At 33.1% G+C, this 17,190-nt stretch overlaps 3 protein-coding genes across 3 annotated transcripts; all 3 read left to right on the plus strand.

The window, feature by feature from the left end:
* The first annotated feature begins 62 nt into the window (after positions 1 to 62).
* Positions 63 to 2,057, plus strand: LOC120154955. The gene is made up of 6 exons (XM_039166562.1): positions 63 to 128; positions 264 to 548; positions 958 to 1,008; positions 1,166 to 1,299; positions 1,482 to 1,582; positions 1,672 to 2,057. The coding sequence occupies exons 1-6, from the start codon at positions 63 to 65 to the stop codon at positions 1,842 to 1,844; spliced, it is 810 nt and encodes a 269-aa protein (XP_039022493.1). The 3' UTR covers positions 1,845 to 2,057.
* Positions 2,058 to 7,137: 5,080 nt separating this feature from the next.
* Positions 7,138 to 9,823, plus strand: LOC120154953. Its single transcript, XM_039166559.1, has 8 exons — positions 7,138 to 7,293; positions 7,675 to 7,997; positions 8,099 to 8,255; positions 8,461 to 8,641; positions 8,727 to 8,807; positions 8,955 to 9,062; positions 9,137 to 9,406; positions 9,533 to 9,823. The coding sequence occupies exons 2-8, from the start codon at positions 7,697 to 7,699 to the stop codon at positions 9,629 to 9,631; spliced, it is 1,197 nt and encodes a 398-aa protein (XP_039022490.1). The 5' UTR covers positions 7,138 to 7,293; positions 7,675 to 7,696; the 3' UTR covers positions 9,632 to 9,823.
* A 791-nt stretch (positions 9,824 to 10,614) lies between these two features.
* On the plus strand, positions 10,615 to 12,031 carry LOC120154954. The gene is made up of 4 exons (XM_039166560.1): positions 10,615 to 10,982; positions 11,140 to 11,273; positions 11,456 to 11,556; positions 11,646 to 12,031. The coding sequence occupies exons 1-4, from the start codon at positions 10,926 to 10,928 to the stop codon at positions 11,816 to 11,818; spliced, it is 465 nt and encodes a 154-aa protein (XP_039022491.1). The 5' UTR covers positions 10,615 to 10,925; the 3' UTR covers positions 11,819 to 12,031.
* The last annotated feature ends 5,159 nt before the right edge of the window (positions 12,032 to 17,190 follow it).

A 17,190-nucleotide genomic window follows, 5' to 3' on the forward strand; every position in this document is an offset into this window, starting at 1 on the left:
TTTGGACTAATTTGTCAAAGCCGAACTTAAAATAGAATAGTACTCGAACCAGTTCAGTTTAAATGTCCGAACTTGGCCACCGTCTGGACCGTTGTTTAAGATACAAAGACACCATTTGTTTCCTCGAAGTTTTCACTTCCAAAAGCATTCATTTCTTTGACTCAAACCCTCATCTCCCAGATTTTACTCAAATGAAATTCGGTCTCTTTTTAAACGCAAACCCCAAAGCGAACACTTCAGTTCCCTTCATTTCATTCCCTTAGAAGTCAAAAAACCAATTTTTCTGGTTGAAATCACCCGTTTCTGTAAAACCCTTTCCTTGCTTCATCCTACTTTGCTCGTCCAATCGTTCTACCAATTCAACTTTGAAGATTAAATCTTTCAAGGCCTATGGATTCCCCCAGACATCAAAAATCAATCTTGGAGAAGAATCTAATGAAAATTACAATGTGGGAGTTGGGAACCCAATTCTCCCAACTTTCATTTCAACTCAAAAGACGAGCTTGAGTGATCAGGCCTTCTATCTGTTGGCCTTTATTGCTTGTACGGTATGGTTTTTGAGGTTACTGTGTGCTTTGGGTAGTTTTTCTTTCTGGATTTCCTTTTTAGGAGCTTTTTATTGCAAATATTTTCTGTTTTCTGTGGAATTGCTTTTTCTTAGATATTTAAGAATGTTTGAGAAAAATGCTTGCTTTATATGATTGATTGTGGCTATGGGTTTAGTACATGTTTAGCATCTTCTTTGTAGTGGTGTTTCTAGCTTGCTTAGCATATTTTTGGGGCTAATGATTGCGAACTAAATAGATTTTGTTGATGCATATCAGGAAGAATTTAAGTGTTTGGTGTTGAAATTTTCCATATTGATTTGTTCATTATATTGTCTTGAATGGTACCAAGTATCAAGCAATATGTTTGATGTTAAGATTTTCTGTTTAGCAATCACTTGTGTGCATGCAGGCATCTGTGGCGTTTACAAGTATGGTCATTGCAGCTGTTCCAACTCTCGTTGTAAGTTTTCGCACATTGTATCTGTCCCTCGTGAGTCGAACTGTCAAGATTCACAGGACAATTCAAGCTTGTTCAACCAGATTGTGATGTGATTAAGTGTGGTCTGCAATTTATATGTTTATTTCTTTTTGTTTTGCTGGTTTTGCTGGTTTTGCAGGCACTGGGAAGAGCCGCGGTTTCTCTTTCCAAGCTAGCAGATACAGCGCGAGAGGAGCTTCTCGGCACCATGGCTGCGATCAGGCTCTCAGGCATGGAGATCAGTGATCTTACACTCGAACTAAGTGATTTAAGGTGACAATCGAATTCTGATTTTCTTGGAACTGAGACATAATTTTTAAAATCGACCGCGACATTCTGAATCATATTGGGAATCTTTCTCCCATCTAGGATGAAAGGTTCTCATTTCTTTTTCATGTTCGCATAGCTTTTATGGTCTTGTGTATAATGCTTCAATTTGCTACTTTGGCACATAGCCAAGAGATTGCAGATGGTGTCAACAAATCGGCTAAAGCTGTGCAGGCCGCTAGAGCTGGAATTCGGCAGATCGGGTCACTTGCTCGCCAGCAGACAATATGTAAGTCCAAAAGTTGCTCTTGAACCTCCCCTCCCCCTTTATCCTGCAACCCTGAAATCGAAGGCTTGATACCGATTTCTTTTATCCAGCGATCATACAAGAACGGGCTAGTTTGCCTGTCATCTCTTTACAGCCTGTTGTTGCAGGGGCTGCCAGAAAAACTTCTCATGCTGTCGGTCAAGCCACAAAGGCTATAATGAATATGATAAATCAAGGAGATTTGAGCTCGGAGAACGACGGCGATAACAGCAATGACGGGTGATGTTAGACTGTAGTACTACACAATGGAAACCGACCCTCCCAACTCCTTTAACCTCAGCCTTGTCAAGGATTTTGTATATGCTGCAATTCATGAGCTTGTTGCACTTGCTATGTTCATTTGTTTTAGAGATGGAAAACTAGGTAAACTAAACCATGTTTTTGACAGATTTAACTTCTCTCTGTGTGACTTTGGCGTGGGGGATAAATGTTTGATGACGAGAATTAAGTTATACAATATTTATTATGAGTTTATTATTTATTATTAAGTTTTTTACTGGAAATTTACCATTTGTTACAAAATCATTTATCGAATTAATTGTTTATGAAAGAATTTCTTTTGCTAATACGAACAATTAAATTTAAACAAAAATTCGAATGATTTAACTTACTTTAATTCAAAAATATTTAAATGAAATTTAAATTATATAATACGACTTGTTAACTTGATTAATTTAAAAAATTTACTAGCTCGATTTAATACTCACATTTATTAAGAATAAGTTTGATAAATTAAAGGGCAAATTACATAATTTCTCACTGAATTTTGCTCTCTTTCATATTTTGCTCACCGTACTTTCAATTTTTCTAATTTCTTCATTGAATTTTCGAATTGTACGTATTTTTCTCACTCTGAACTATTTTATTATTATTTTTGTATGATGTGGTATTTATTATTATTATTATTAAAATATAAAATAAAAACAATGTCCACTGTTCGTTGGCTTTGGATGCCACCATCAACCACCATAAATGATGATCGTTTGGTCCTAGATTTCATGGGTCGCTTCGTCTCGGCCCTCTGAGTCTAAATATGGTGGTTATTTCACAAGAAAATATCTCAAAACTCATGAATCTCGACGGAAACATTTCGGTTTCCTCACTTTTGATCTCTAGTTCATGGACTTCAAAATACATTTTCGACAAAATGGAGGTTGGATTCGGACTCGGGGGATCGAGGCGAAACGGCCCATGAAATTTGGGTCCAAAATGACCACCATCTACGACTATCGACGGTGGCATCTAACGCCGATGAATAGTGAATGACCACCGCTAATTTTTATTTTACATTTTAAATTATTTTTATATTAAATAATAATAAAAAATGGCACATCATATGAAAATAATAATAAAATAATTTGGAGTGAGCAAAACAGAATCAATCTTAAAGTTCAGTAAGGAAATTAAAAAAATCGAAAGTACGATGAGCGAAATAAAAGTGAGAGTAAAGTTCAGTGGGTAATGATGTTTTTTACCCTAATTAAATCAATATTATTTTTTTATATAACTATCGATAGAGTGAGCTCCTAACTATTATGTCTGGGTGCGAGGTTAAGGTTTGAAAGAAGGCTAACCCAGTTTAAATTATTCTTCTTTTATATGATCTGACATTCCCAGTTAAAGAAAGCAAGAAGGGATTGGATACGTAAAAGGTCTAGTTTCCACACATTGTCTTATCCTAATTTTACTTGTCCACGAACTGCTAAGTTTCACACGTATCAGCTGTATGTGCAACCATCATGCACAGCAGTAGTCATGCACAACAATTCATTTACACTAACATTGCCTGCCTGCACCCTTCTACTTTATAAATCATGCCCAACATTTAAACAAGCAGAAGAACCCACCATTTTTAACCTTCTCTCCATTTAGTTAAGGTCAGTTCTGTTCTCCCTTACTATTCAAAAGAAATCACCTTTTCTTTAATTTGTTTCTCCTTCTAAGTGATAGTTGTAAGTTTTTTGGATTGAACGATGCAATATATTTTGTTCTCTGAACTAGGAAACTTGGATATTTGTTGCTTAGTCTTTTCTTGCTGGGAAATGGATATGATTCATTAAATCTGTTTGGTAGGGAAATGGGTTTTATTTCTTTTGAATGTTTTGCTTCTTTTGTTCATTTCTTTTGACTTTTAAGTAACGGAGGTAAGAGAGAGAGAGTTCAACGTGATCGTTGTGAACAAATACTAATAGGTGATTGCTTTTTATATTTGCTCAAAACAACATAGTGTTGGACTTTGAAGTTTAATCATAAGGTTTTTGTTTGATTCTAACATCTGTACTCTAAGAATCTGAATCTATTCCTTTGAATCTCTCCTGCAATAATTGCAGAACTTATCAGAAATGTAGCTTATTGATTTGTTTTGTGTGATCAGGTTGTATGTTAAGTTGAGGTCCTGAAATATGGCAGAAGCTGCTCGTCTAATATGCTTCTTCCACGGTGAAAGTGTTAAATTTCCATGCAGAACATCGGGATTTACTCGTAACGAAAGGTTTCGCCGGAGGCCAATAGTTCACGGCGTAGTGCTACTGAAAATTCAATCTAGTTGCAGAAACTCAAGGTACTCTCAGTTAATTAAGCCGAATAAGGATTATTCTGCGTCAAGGTACTTTCAGTTAATTAAGTCGATTCAGAAGCTGCGATAGATTGTTTCGCAAGTAATTCAACCAGTTCAATTGCATACATTTGTTTTGTTAGGAAGCTTATATCTCTATAATTTACATGGATGCTCAATCAGTTCCACGAAATAGGATGAGATCGGTTGGCCAAAATATTGAATCAGCTTTCTGTTTCATCAATGATTTGTTTTTTAAACTTAGGGTGTGTTTGATCCGATGTTTGATAGTTGTAATTTGTTTTACGTAAAACATTTTTCAGTGTTTGATAGGTATAATTGATTTTTCTAATGTAATTCATTTTCCTAGTTCTTTTGTATTTTCTGTAAAATGTTTTATCATTTGATTTTCCGTAAAATATTTTCCTGACTTTAAAGTGTAGAAGCACTCAAAAATTATATTATTTTATTTATTTAATATTTTAGTTTCATTTTAATAAAAATATTTAATATCATTATAATATATTTTTAATATTATTTAAATTTGCACTCAGATATATTATAATAATATATAATGTTTAATAATTTAGTATTATATTAATAAAATAATAATAACTAAAATTAAGAGTGTTCAAACGGTGAATTCGGTCACATATTGAATTGAATTACCAACCAAATTAACTGAAATTTTTTTCTTAAATAGTTAATCAAATCGATTTTTTAAAATATTAATCGAACCAAACTTTATACATTTTGTGTAAATCATTTTCTATAAAATTAATTATAGTGTATAAAACAATTAGTAAAAATGGTTTTCACAAAATCATCAAAACATCCTAAAATATTTCCCAAAAATTATTTTTCAGAAAATGTAATTTATTTTACAAAAAAAATTTAGGTAATTCATTTTACGTAAAATAATTTTCATGTAATTCATTTTACGTAAAACAATTTTTAAGTAATCCATTTTATGTAAATTATTTCTCAAAAAACTAATTACAGTTTATCATACGCTTAATCTGCAACAAAGATATAAAGCAAAGAGTAATAATGTGTGACATACCAAACGCCTAACATGTATAAAAGCGCTAATGAAAATAATAAAATATTCAGGGTAAACTATACCACAGACCACCCAAATATATCACATTTTCATTTTGACCATCATTTTTTAATTCTTATCAATCAGGCCACTCAACTATTTAAATGCATTCAATTAGGTCACTTGCCGTTAATATTTAACGGAAGTGTTGATGTGACAATTAATAAAATTGGTATAATTACATATTTGGTCACTGTTACTTATATATTATCTCAATTTGATCCTAAATTTAATAAATTAAAATAAATTTAATATTCAAATCTGACCATGTCACGTGCCACTAATATCAAATATCATGACACATGTTACCACCTGATTAGAGGATTTTAATTTATTTTAATTTAATATATTTATTTTTTACCAATTAGAGGGTGACACGTGTGGCCCTCTGGTGTAAAGAAAATTAAGAGTGGTAAAGGAGCACAAAGGATTTTAACCAGTAATCATTGGGGGAGAAGGGAGGAGTCCAACCACTAGGTCAAGTTCATTTTTTTTGTTTAAAGTAGACTACATATTGTATATATATCTTGTTTCATAATATGATCTTAAATTCTTAATCATAAAATATTTTTTATCTTAACTTAAATATTTAAATTTTATTCTTATAAAATTTTAAAATATATTTTCAATAAATTAAGAAAAATAATAATAAAATATATATTTTTATAGTTAATAATTTAAACATATATTTTAAATATATATTCTTAACTTAAATAATAAGTTTGGTCTAATTTAAACCAAATATATATATATATTATATACATTAAGAAAAAATAATAAAATATATATTTTTATAATTAAGAATTTAGATATTTTAAATATATATTCTTAACTTAAATAATAAACTTAAACACACACATATATTCGATAAATTAAGAACATAATAATAAAATATATATTTTTATAGTTAAGAATTAAAATATTTTAAATATATATCCTTACTTCAAATAATAATCTTGGCCTACTTTAAACCAAAAAATATATATTCAATAAATTAAAAAAATAATAAAATGTATATTTAAGATTATACTAAAAAATGAACTTGGCCTAGTAGTTAGATTTCACTCTTCTCCCCCAATGATTATTGGTTCAAATCCCTTGTGCCCCTTTACCACTCTTAATTTTATTTTCATCTTATTGGTTGAAACTAAATATATTATATTAAAATAAATTAAATCCTCCAATCTGGTGGTGACACGTTTTATGATATTTGATATTAGTAATATGTGACATGATATTTTAATTTACCCTAATTTTTGTGTATTATGCTATGTGTTCTCTCCCCCGAGTCCCCACAGCACCTTCTTCACTCAGCATGAGTCCCTTAGTCTTCCTCCTCTGCATGCATTTTCATTCTCTTCTAGATAAGTGCTTCGTCAACAAGGATGCTTCCTTGAGAATTAATATACTTTATATTTTACTTGGTAATTGCTTTCTTAAAAATATTTATATATTTCAGATTTTTTATATTTTTAATTAAAAATATATTTTCATTATTCTAAATTTTTATTAGTTTATTATACCTTAAATTTTTTATAAATACGTTTCTTTAACATAAAATCTTATATTTGTGTTGAAAGACACTATGACATCAGCATATCTTGTCTTATGTAAGAGAAATATGTCATTTAACCCCGAGAAAAGCACTTTTTATAAATATTATATATTTTTATGTATATTTTGGGAACATTAAAATAAAATTTTGAGATTTTAGAAAAATTGGGTGATCAAAATGATATGAAGGGAATAAATTAAGAACTAATGCTGTACTTTTTCCAAAAATAAAAAAGCAATAACTTATGAGGAAAGCACTTCGTATTTACTTTTCCATATTTCAGAGGAACTTCTTGCAATTTAAGTAGTTGGAAGTAAGTATAGATACACCAATCATCTGTTCTGTTTCAACCAGATACAAACCCCAAACCATCACTCTTTGATCTTCAAGAATCAAAATCCTTTCTTTTTGTTTCCCTTATTTGGCGTTAACCCAATAGTCAAAAGCTGTTGAATTCTCTGGTAAATGTCTCTCTTTTTCCTTGCGAAACCTATTTGTTAGCTTTCTGAATTATAAAATTATGGGTGCTTAAAGAAAGAATGAAGATTATTATTATTTTTTTAGTTATTTATGGGTATACTGTCTTTTTTCCCCGAAAATTTCATATTTTGCTGCTAAAAAAATTGAGTTTTGTGTCTCACTAAGGTATTTATCATGTTCCATCATGTTTAATGTTGTCATTTTGACATAATCTATTTATCTTAGTTAAGATTTCTCTTATTAGATTTTGTTGGATTATTTGTGTTTTGGTTAAAACTGGACATTGTTTCCCATGTTGTCTAAGGTTTTATAAGTATATTATCATTGCTATGAAATTCCTTAGGAATGGTTGTTTCCTGTAGGTGTTGGAATCGAGCATCATACATGGCTTACATCCCTCCACACAAGCGACATTCGAAGGATTCGGATAGGTCGACTCCGACTCCAGAGTCGCTTGCTCCCAGATTTAATAGGAATGTACAGTTAAGGGCTTCAAAGTCTAATGCTGATAGGAGTGGAAAGATTGTATATTCGAACTATGCAATCTCCAGATGGTTTGCTGTTGGTTTGGATGATGAAAACAATGACACTCTTGCTGCTCATCTGAAACCAGCTTCAGTTGAATCTATCGAGAGAAGAACGGGCGAGAAACCTCTAATCTTGGTGAAAAATAATTCAGATAAAGGTTGGTGGTACACCATTGCCTAAAATATGAGTAAAGCTATTTCTTATATTGTGGAAAAATGTTCTTAAACTACATCAATTTTTTGTCCCCAATTTTTGTAGATGAATCAAAAGGTATCCCGTGGTTGTCTATTGCAAAAAATGTGCTGCCAGACCTGTTATCTTCCTTTGAAAAGGTGAGGGCTGAAACAGAATGCGAAGATTCGAAAGATGTAAAGCTGTCAATGGTGGCTAGGGTTGGCAAAATACTTTTTCAAGGGTAAGCATTGATCACTTTGTTATTGCTTCATCAAGAGATATTGTTGAGTTTTAATGGCTGCTAGTGTCATGTCTGCTAAAATATAGTACATTATTGAGTGTTTTAAGTAGCCATTTGTCCTTGAAGGAGGTTAAAACAACTCTGTTTTAGTATTTTGTTACCTACTATAATATCTAAAACATGTTTATATATATATGTGGTGCAGGAGCCCTTCTGTCAACCTGGAAAGTGTCAGTAAAGATTGCATTAGTGAGACGGTGTTGAGGAATTTGAGAAAATTGTTTTACTCAAATGTTCCTTCTTCATACTCGGAAAACATTATAGCTGAAGTTGCCTCAAATATTAGAGTTGATTTTGCAGATACGAAAGATATATACTACTTGAGGGTATATTTTCCCACTTAATTATACTTTTTATTGCAATATAATTGATTATGTTAGCTATTGAATGATTTAACATGTTTATGTGTAGTTGTCTGATAGCACACAGCCAGCTTCAACCATTTCGTGCAAATGTAGATTAAACGATGATAAAAAACTCCAGCTTTACAAGGCAAGTCTTCCACTACCATAGGCCAAGATATGCACCAAATGTTGACTCTCCTTTTTCAGTCTCGATTTTTATCTGAAATTATGGAATGCATCAACATATTGCCATTTGTGGAGGCATACCATGAAACAGATTTTTTTTGGTATGTAGGTAGAACTAAATCCGGTACGTGACATGGTTATAGACATATCATGCCTGGATATGAATCTCGATTTGAGGTTGTTGATGACCCACAAGAGAATCTTAACTTCTATGACTGTAAGTTAGTTTGGATTCTTCTAGTCTCTAAGGACATTAGTTTTATCAGCTCACTTATTTCGTTTACTCTTCAGGAAGATGAGATGCAAAGCATTCAAAATCTGATTGATTCAGCAGTCCTAGACCCAGAAGTGAAAGGTGGGTTAAGATGGCCCGTCGGAAAAGCATCAAGTGGGAATAGATACAATGTCGTTGGTGTTTGGCACACAATGACTAGAGCTTATGAAAACTCATCCATAAGACTCAAGGTACGACATGCCGACCGTTTTGATTTCAAAACTACATACGGGGAAGCATCAGAGGAAGTTTACTTGAAGTTGAAAGGAATCCTTTCAGGACTGACGGTAAGCAGCACTGCTTTCCGTTTTCCCCATTTCTTTAAACGACCCCGAATTTTATCATGCAACCTACAGACATATTGCTTGAAGACAGATGTGATTATGTAACATTACTTTCAATTTTGTTTTCAGGAGCAGGATGTTGAAGAAGAAGTGATCTTGGGCAAACTTAAAGACAACTTAAGTTTGATATGGCAACACTTCATGAGCTGTGAACCTTTTCTAACCTAAAAGAATCATGATGATGATCTTCCTCTCTTCACTTAAAATGCTCACTTTCTCTTAGCTGTGTTGTTTCCGGATTTTGTTGTAAAACGATAGTAATAGTTTGATCATGGCAAGCATCAACTAGTGATATGCCACAGTGTGCATGTATATGCTGTTTTGATGTATTGTGGAAAGTAATAGTCTGGTTTTGCTTTCTTCCTTGGTTGCAGTTACTCCATATATTGTTTCACTTTCATTTTCGATCAAAGTTTGTGTAAATTTAAGATATATCCATCATTATATCATTCAAAATCAATTTAAAATTTCTCAACTTTGCTTTGATAAGTAAACTATGCAGCCCATTGGGTTTGGACTAATTTGTCAAAGCCGAACTTAAAATAGAATAGTACTCGAACCAGTTCAGTTTAAATGTCCGAACTTGGCCACCGTCTGGACCGTTGTTTAAGATACAAAGACACCATTTGTTTCCTCGAAGTTTTCACTTCCAAAAGCATTCATTTCTTTGACTCAAACCCTCATCTCCCAGATTTTACTCAAATGAAATTCGGTCTCTTTTTAAACGCAAACCCCAAAGCGAACACTTCAGTTCCCTTCATTTCATTCCCTTAGAAGTCAAAAAACCAATTTTTCTGGTTGAAATCACCCGTTTCTGTAAAACCCTTTCCTTGCTTCATCCTACTTTGCTCGTCCAATCGTTCTACCAATTCAACTTTGAAGATTAAATCTTTCAAGGCCTATGGATTCCCCCAGACATCAAAAATCAATCTTGGAGAAGAATCTAACGAAAATTACAATGTGGGAGTTGGGAACCCAATTCTCCCAACTTTCATTTCAACTCAAAAGACGAGCTTGAGTGATCAGGCCTTCTATCTGTTGGCTTTTATTGCTTGTACGGTATGGTTTTTGAGGTTACTGTGTGCTTTGGGTAGTTTTTCTTTCTGGATTTCCTTTTTAGGAGCTTTTTATTGCAAATATTTTCTGTTTTCTGTGGAATTGCTTTTTCTTAGATATTTAAGAATGTTTGAGAAAAATGCTTGCTTTATATGATTGATTGTGGCTATGGGTTTAGTACATGTTTAGCATCTTCTTTGTAGTGGTGTTTCTAGCTTGCTTAGCATATTTTTGGGGCTAATGATTGCGAACTAAATAGATTTTGTTGATGCATATCAGGAAGAATTTAAGTGTTTGGTGTTGAAATTTTCCATATTGATTTGTTCATTATATTGTCTTGAATGGTACCAAGTATCAAGCAATATGTTTGATGTTAAGATTTTCTGTTTAGCAATCACTTGTGTGCATGCAGGCATCTGTGGCGTTTACAAGTATGGTCATTGCAGCTGTTCCAACTCTCGTTGTAAGTTTTCGCACATTGTATCTGTCCCTCGTGAGTCGAACTGTCAAGATTCACAGGACAATTCAAGCTTGTTCAACCAGATTGTGATGTGATTAAGTGTGGTCTGCAATTTATATGTTTATTTCTTTTTGTTTTGCTGGTTTTGCTGGTTTTGCAGGCACTGGGAAGAGCCGCGGTTTCTCTTTCCAAGCTAGCAGATACAGCGCGAGAGGAGCTTCTCGGCACCATGGCTGCGATCAGGCTCTCAGGCATGGAGATCAGTGATCTTACACTCGAACTAAGTGATTTAAGGTGACAATCGAATTCTGATTTTCTTGGAACTGAGACATAATTTTTAAAATCGACCGCGACATTCTGAATCATATTGGGAATCTTTCTCCCATCTAGGATGAAAGGTTCTCATTTCTTTTTCATGTTCGCATAGCTTTTATGGTCTTGTGTATAATGCTTCAATTTGCTACTTTGGCACATAGCCAAGAGATTGCAGATGGTGTCAACAAATCGGCTAAAGCTGTGCAGGCCGCTAGAGCTGGAATTCGGCAGATCGGGTCACTTGCTCGCCAGCAGACAATATGTAAGTCCAAAAGTTGCTCTTGAACCTCCCCTCCCCCTTTATCCTGCAACCCTGAAATCGAAGGCTTGATACCGATTTCTTTTATCCAGCGATCATACAAGAACGGGCTAGTTTGCCTGTCATCTCTTTACAGCCTGTTGTTGCAGGGGCTGCCAGAAAAACTTCTCATGCTGTCGGTCAAGCCACAAAGGCTATAATGAATATGATAAATCAAGGAGATTTGAGCTCGGAGAACGACGGCGATAACAGCAATGACGGGTGATGTTAGACTGTAGTACTACACAATGGAAACCGACCCTCCCAACTCCTTTAACCTCAGCCTTGTCAAGGATTTTGTATATGCTGCAATTCATGAGCTTGTTGCACTTGCTATGTTCATTTGTTTTAGAGATGGAAAACTAGGTAAACTAAACCATGTTTTTGACAGATTTAACTTCTCTCTGTGTGACTTTGGCGTGGGGGATAAATGTTTGATGACGAGAATTAAGTTATACAATATTTATTATGAGTTTATTATTTATTATTAAGTTTTTTACTGGAAATTTACCATTTGTTACAAAATCATTTATCGAATTAATTGTTTATGAAAGAATTTCTTTTGCTAATACGAACAATTAAATTTAAACAAAAATTCGAATGATTTAACTTACTTTAATTCAAAAATATTTAAATGAAATTTAAATTATATAATACGACTTGTTAACTTGATTAATTTAAAAAATTTACTAGCTCGATTTAATACTCACATTTATTAAGAATAAGTTTGATAAATTAAAGGGCAAATTACATAATTTCTCACTGAATTTTGCTCTCTTTCATATTTTGCTCACCGTACTTTCAATTTTTCTAATTTCTTCATTGAATTTTCGAATTGTACGTATTTTTCTCACTCTGAACTATTTTATTATTATTTTTGTATGATGTGGTATTTATTATTATTATTATTATTAAAATATAAAATAAAAACAATGTCCACTGTTCGTTGGCTTTGGATGCCACCATCAACCACCATAAATGATGATCGTTTGGTCCTAGATTTCATGGGTCGCTTCGTCTCGGCCCTCTGAGTCTAAATATGGTGGTTATTTCACAAGAAAATATCTCAAAACTCATGAATCTCGACGGAAACATTTCGGTTTCCTCACTTTTGATCTCTAGTTCATGGACTTCAAAATACATTTTCGACAAAATGGAGGTTGGATTCGGACTCGGGGGATCGAGGCGAAACGGCCCATGAAATTTGGGTCCAAAATGACCACCATCTACGACTATCGACGGTGGCATCTAACGCCGATGAATAGTGAATGACCACCGCTAATTTTTATTTTACATTTTAAATTATTTTTATATTAAATAATAATAAAAAAATGGCACATCATATGAAAATAATAATAAAATAATTTGGAGTGAGCAAAACAGAAACAATCTGAAAGTTCAGTAAGGAAATTAAAAAAATCGAAAGTACGATGAGCGAAATAGAAGTGAGAGTAAAGTTCAATGGGTAATGATGTTTTTTACCCTAATTAAATCAATATTATTTTTTTATGTAACTATCGATAGAGCGAGCTCCTAACTATTATGTCTGGGTGCGAGGTTAAGGTTTGAAAGAAGGCTAACCCAATTTAAATTATTCTTCTTTTATATGATCTGACATTCCTAGTTAAAGAAAGCAAGAAGGGATTGGATACGTAAAACGTCTAGTTTCCACACATTGTCTTATCCTAATTTTACTTGTCCACGAACTGCTAAGTGTCACACGTATCAGCTGTATGTGCAACCATCATGCACAGCAGTAGTCATGCACAACAATTCATTTACACTAACATTGCCTGCCTGCACCCTTCTACTTTATAAATCATGCCCAACATTTAAATAAGCAGAAGAACCCACCATTTTTAACCTTCTCTCCATTTAGTTAAGGTCAGTTCTGTTATCCTTTACTATTCAAAAGAAATCACCTTTTCTTTAATTTGTTTCTCCTTCTAAGTGATAGTTGTAAGTTTTTTGGATTGAACGACGCAATATATTTTGTTCTCTGAACTAGGAAACTTGGATATTTGTTGCTTAGTCTTTTCTTGCTGGGAAATGGATATGATTCATTAATTCTGTTTGGAAGGGAAATGGGTTTTATTTCTTTTGAATATTTTGCTTCTTTTGTTCATTTCTTTTGACTTTTAAGTAACAGAGGTAAGAGAGAGAGTTCAACGTGATCGGTGTGAACAAATACTAATAGGTGATTGCTTTTTATATTTGCTCAAAACAACATAGTGTTGGACTTTGAAGTTTAATCATAAGGTTTTTGTTTGATTCTAACATTTGTACTCTAAGAATCTGAATCTATTCCTTTGAATTTCTCCTGCAATAATTGCAGAACTTATCAGAAATGTAGCTTATTGATTTGTTTTGTGTGATCAGGTTGTATGTTAAGTTGAGGTCCTGAAATATGGCAGAAGCTGCTCGTCTAATATGCTTCTTCCACGGTGAAAGTGTTAAATTTCCATGCAGAACATCGGGATTTACTCGTAACGAAAGGTTTCGCCGAAGGCCAATAGTTCACGGCGTAGTGCTACTGAAAATTCAATCTAGTTGCAGAAACTCAAGGTACTCTCAGTTAATTAAGCCAAATAAGGATTATTCTGCATCAAGGTACTTTCAGTTAATTAAGCTGATTCGGAAGCTGCGATAGATTGTTTCGCAAGTAATTCAACCAGTTCAATTGCATACATTTGTTTTGTTAGGAAGCTTATATCTCTATAATTTACATGGATGCTCAATCAGTTCCACGAAATAGGATGTGATCGGTTGGCCAAAATATTGAATCAGCTTTCTGTTTCATCAATGATTTGTTTTTTAAACTTAGGGTGTGTTTGATCCGATGTTTGATAGTTGTAATTTGTTTTACGTAAAACATTTTCCAATGTTTGATAGGTATAATTGATTTTTCTAATGTAATTCATTTTCCTAGTTTTTTTGTATTTTCTGTAAAATGTTTTATCATTTGATTTTCCGTAAAATATTTTCTTGACTTTAAAGTATAGAAGTACTAAAAAATTATATTATGTTATTTTATTTATTTATTATTAATTTAATATTTTAGTTTCATTTTAATAAAAATATTAATTATTAAAATATTTAATATTATTATAATATAATTTTAATAATATTTTTAATATTATATAAATTTGTACTCAGATATATTATAATAATATATAATGTTTAATAATTTAGTATTATATTAATAAAATAATAATAACTAAAATTAAGAATGTTCAAACGGTTAATTCGGTCACATATTGAATTGAATTACCAACCAAATTAACTGAAATTTTTTTCTTAAATAGTTAATCAAATCAATTTTTTAAAATATTAATCGAACCATTGCCTAAAATAATTCAGATAAAGGTTGCTGGTACACCATTGCCTAAAATATGAGTAAATCTATTTCTTATATTGTGGAAAACTTTTCTTAAACTACATCAATTTTTTGTCCCCAATTTTTGTAGATGAATCAAAAGGTATCCCGTGGTTGTCTATTGCAAAAAATGTGTTGCCAGACCTGTTATCTTCCTTTGAAAAGGTGAGGGCTGAAACAGAATGCGAAGATTCGAAAGATGTAAAGCTGTCAATGGTGGCTAGGGTTGGCAAAATACTTTTTCAAGGGTAAGCATTGATCGCTTTGTTTTGCTTCATCAAGAGATATTGTTGAGTTTTAATGGCTGCTAGTGTCATGTCTGCTAAAATATAGTACATCATTGAGTGTTTTAAGTAGCCATTTGTCCTTGAAGGAGGTTAAAACAACGCTGTTTTAGTATTTTGTTACCTACTATAATATCTAAAACATGTTTATATATATATGTGGTGCAGGAGCCCTTCTGTCAACCTGGAAACTGTCAGTAAAGATTGCATTAGTGAGACGGTGTTGAGGAATTTGAGAAAATTGTTTTACTCAAATGTTCCTTCTTCATACTCGGAAAACATTATAGCTGATGTTGCCTCAAATATTAGAGTTGATTTTGCAGATACGAAAGATATATACTACTTGAGGGTATATTTTCCCACTTAATTATACTTTTTATTGCAATATAATTGATTATGTTAGCTATTGAATGATTTAACATGTTTATGTGTAGTTGTCTGATAGCACACAGCCAGCTTCAACCATTTCGTGCAAATGTAGATTAAACGATGATAAAAAACTCCAGCTTTACAAGGCAAGTCTTCCACTACCATAGGCCAAGATATGCACCAAATGTTGACTCTCCTTTTTCAGTCTCGATTTTTATCTGAAATTATGGAATGCATCAACATATTGCCATTTGTGGAGGCATACCATGAAACAGATTTTTTTTGTGTGTGTGTGTAGGTAGAACTAAATCCGGTACGTGACATGGTTATAGACATATCATGCCTGGATATGAATCTCGATTTGAGGTTGTTGATGACCCACAAGAGAATCTTAACTTCTATGACTGTAAGTTAGTTTGGATTCTTCTAGTCTCTAAGGACATTAGTTTTATCAGCTCACTTATTTCGTTTACTCTTCAGGAAGATGAGATGCAAAGCATTCAAAAATCTGATTGATTCAGCAGTCCTAGACCCAGAAGTGAAAGGTGGGTTAAGATGGCCCTTCGGAAAAACATCAAGTGGGAATAGATACAATGTCGTTGGTGTTTGGCACACAATGACTAGTGCTTATGAAAACTCATCCATAAGACTCAAGGTACGACATGCCGACCGTTTTGATTTCAAAACTACATACGGGGAAGCATCAGATGAAGTTTACTTGAAGTTGAAAGGAATCCTTTCAGGACTGACGGTAAGCAGCACTGCTTTCCGTTTTCCCCATTTCTTTAAACGACCCCGAATTTTATCATGCAACCTACAGACATATTGCTTGAAGACAGATGTGATTATGTAACATTACTTTCAATTTTGTTTTCAGGAGCAGGATGTTGAGGAAGAAGTGATCTTGGACAAACTTAAAGACAACTTAAGTTTGATATGGCAACACTTCATGAGCTGTGAACCTTTTCTAACCTAAAAGAATCATGATGATGATCTTCCTCTCTTCACTTAAAATTCTCACTTTCTCTTAGCTGTGTTGTTTCCGGATTTTGTTGTAAAACGATAGTAATAGTTTGATCATGGCAAGCATCAACTAGTGATATGCCACAGTGTGCATGTATATGCTGTTTTGAAGTATTGTGGAAAGTAATAGTCTGGTTTTGCTTTCTTCATTGGTTGCAGTTACTCCATATATTGTTTCACTTTCATTTTCGTTCAAAGTTTGTGTAAATTTAAGATATATCCATCATTATATCATTCAAAATCAATTTAAAATTTCTCAACTTTGCTTTGATAAGTAAACTATGCAGCCCATTGGGTTTGGACTAATTTGTCAAAGCCGAACTTAAAAGAGAATAGTACTCGAACCAGTTCAGTTTAATTGTCCGAACTTGGCCACCGTCTGGACCGTTGTTTCAGATACAAAGACACCATTTGTTTCCTAGAAGTTTTCACTACCAAAAGCATTCATTTCTTTGACTCAAACTCTCATCTTCCAGATTTCACTCAAATGAAACTCGGTCTCTTTTTAAACGCAAACCCCAAAGCGAACACTTCAGTTCCCTTCAT

The sequence above is a fragment of the Hibiscus syriacus genome, unplaced genomic scaffold, assembly GCF_006381635.1.
Source record: "Hibiscus syriacus cultivar Baekdansim isolate YM2019G1 unplaced genomic scaffold, ASM638163v2 tig00111154_pilon, whole genome shotgun sequence".
Classification (NCBI taxonomy): Eukaryota; Viridiplantae; Streptophyta; class Magnoliopsida; order Malvales; family Malvaceae; genus Hibiscus; species Hibiscus syriacus.

Excerpts from the sequence above, each read along its gene's own strand:
- LOC120154955 (XM_039166562.1), top strand. The coding sequence starts at position 63 with ATGTCCGAACTTGGCCACCGTCTGGACCGTTGTTTAAGATACAAAGAC. Across the intron at positions 549-957 it reads TGGCCTTTATTGCTTGTACG|GCATCTGTGGCGTTTACAAG; the intron begins GTATGGTTTTTG and ends GTGTGCATGCAG. Across the intron at positions 1,583-1,671 it reads TGCTCGCCAGCAGACAATAT|CGATCATACAAGAACGGGCT; the intron begins GTAAGTCCAAAA and ends TCTTTTATCCAG.
- LOC120154953 (XM_039166559.1), top strand. The coding sequence starts at position 7,697 with ATGGCTTACATCCCTCCACACAAGCGACATTCGAAGGATTCGGATAGG. Across the intron at positions 7,998-8,098 it reads GAAAAATAATTCAGATAAAG|ATGAATCAAAAGGTATCCCG; the intron begins GTTGGTGGTACA and ends CAATTTTTGTAG. Across the intron at positions 8,642-8,726 it reads AAGATATATACTACTTGAGG|TTGTCTGATAGCACACAGCC; the intron begins GTATATTTTCCC and ends GTTTATGTGTAG.
- LOC120154954 (XM_039166560.1), top strand. The coding sequence starts at position 10,926 with ATGCAGGCATCTGTGGCGTTTACAAGTATGGTCATTGCAGCTGTTCCA. Across the intron at positions 11,274-11,455 it reads CTCGAACTAAGTGATTTAAG|CCAAGAGATTGCAGATGGTG; the intron begins GTGACAATCGAA and ends TTTGGCACATAG. Across the intron at positions 11,557-11,645 it reads TGCTCGCCAGCAGACAATAT|CGATCATACAAGAACGGGCT; the intron begins GTAAGTCCAAAA and ends TCTTTTATCCAG.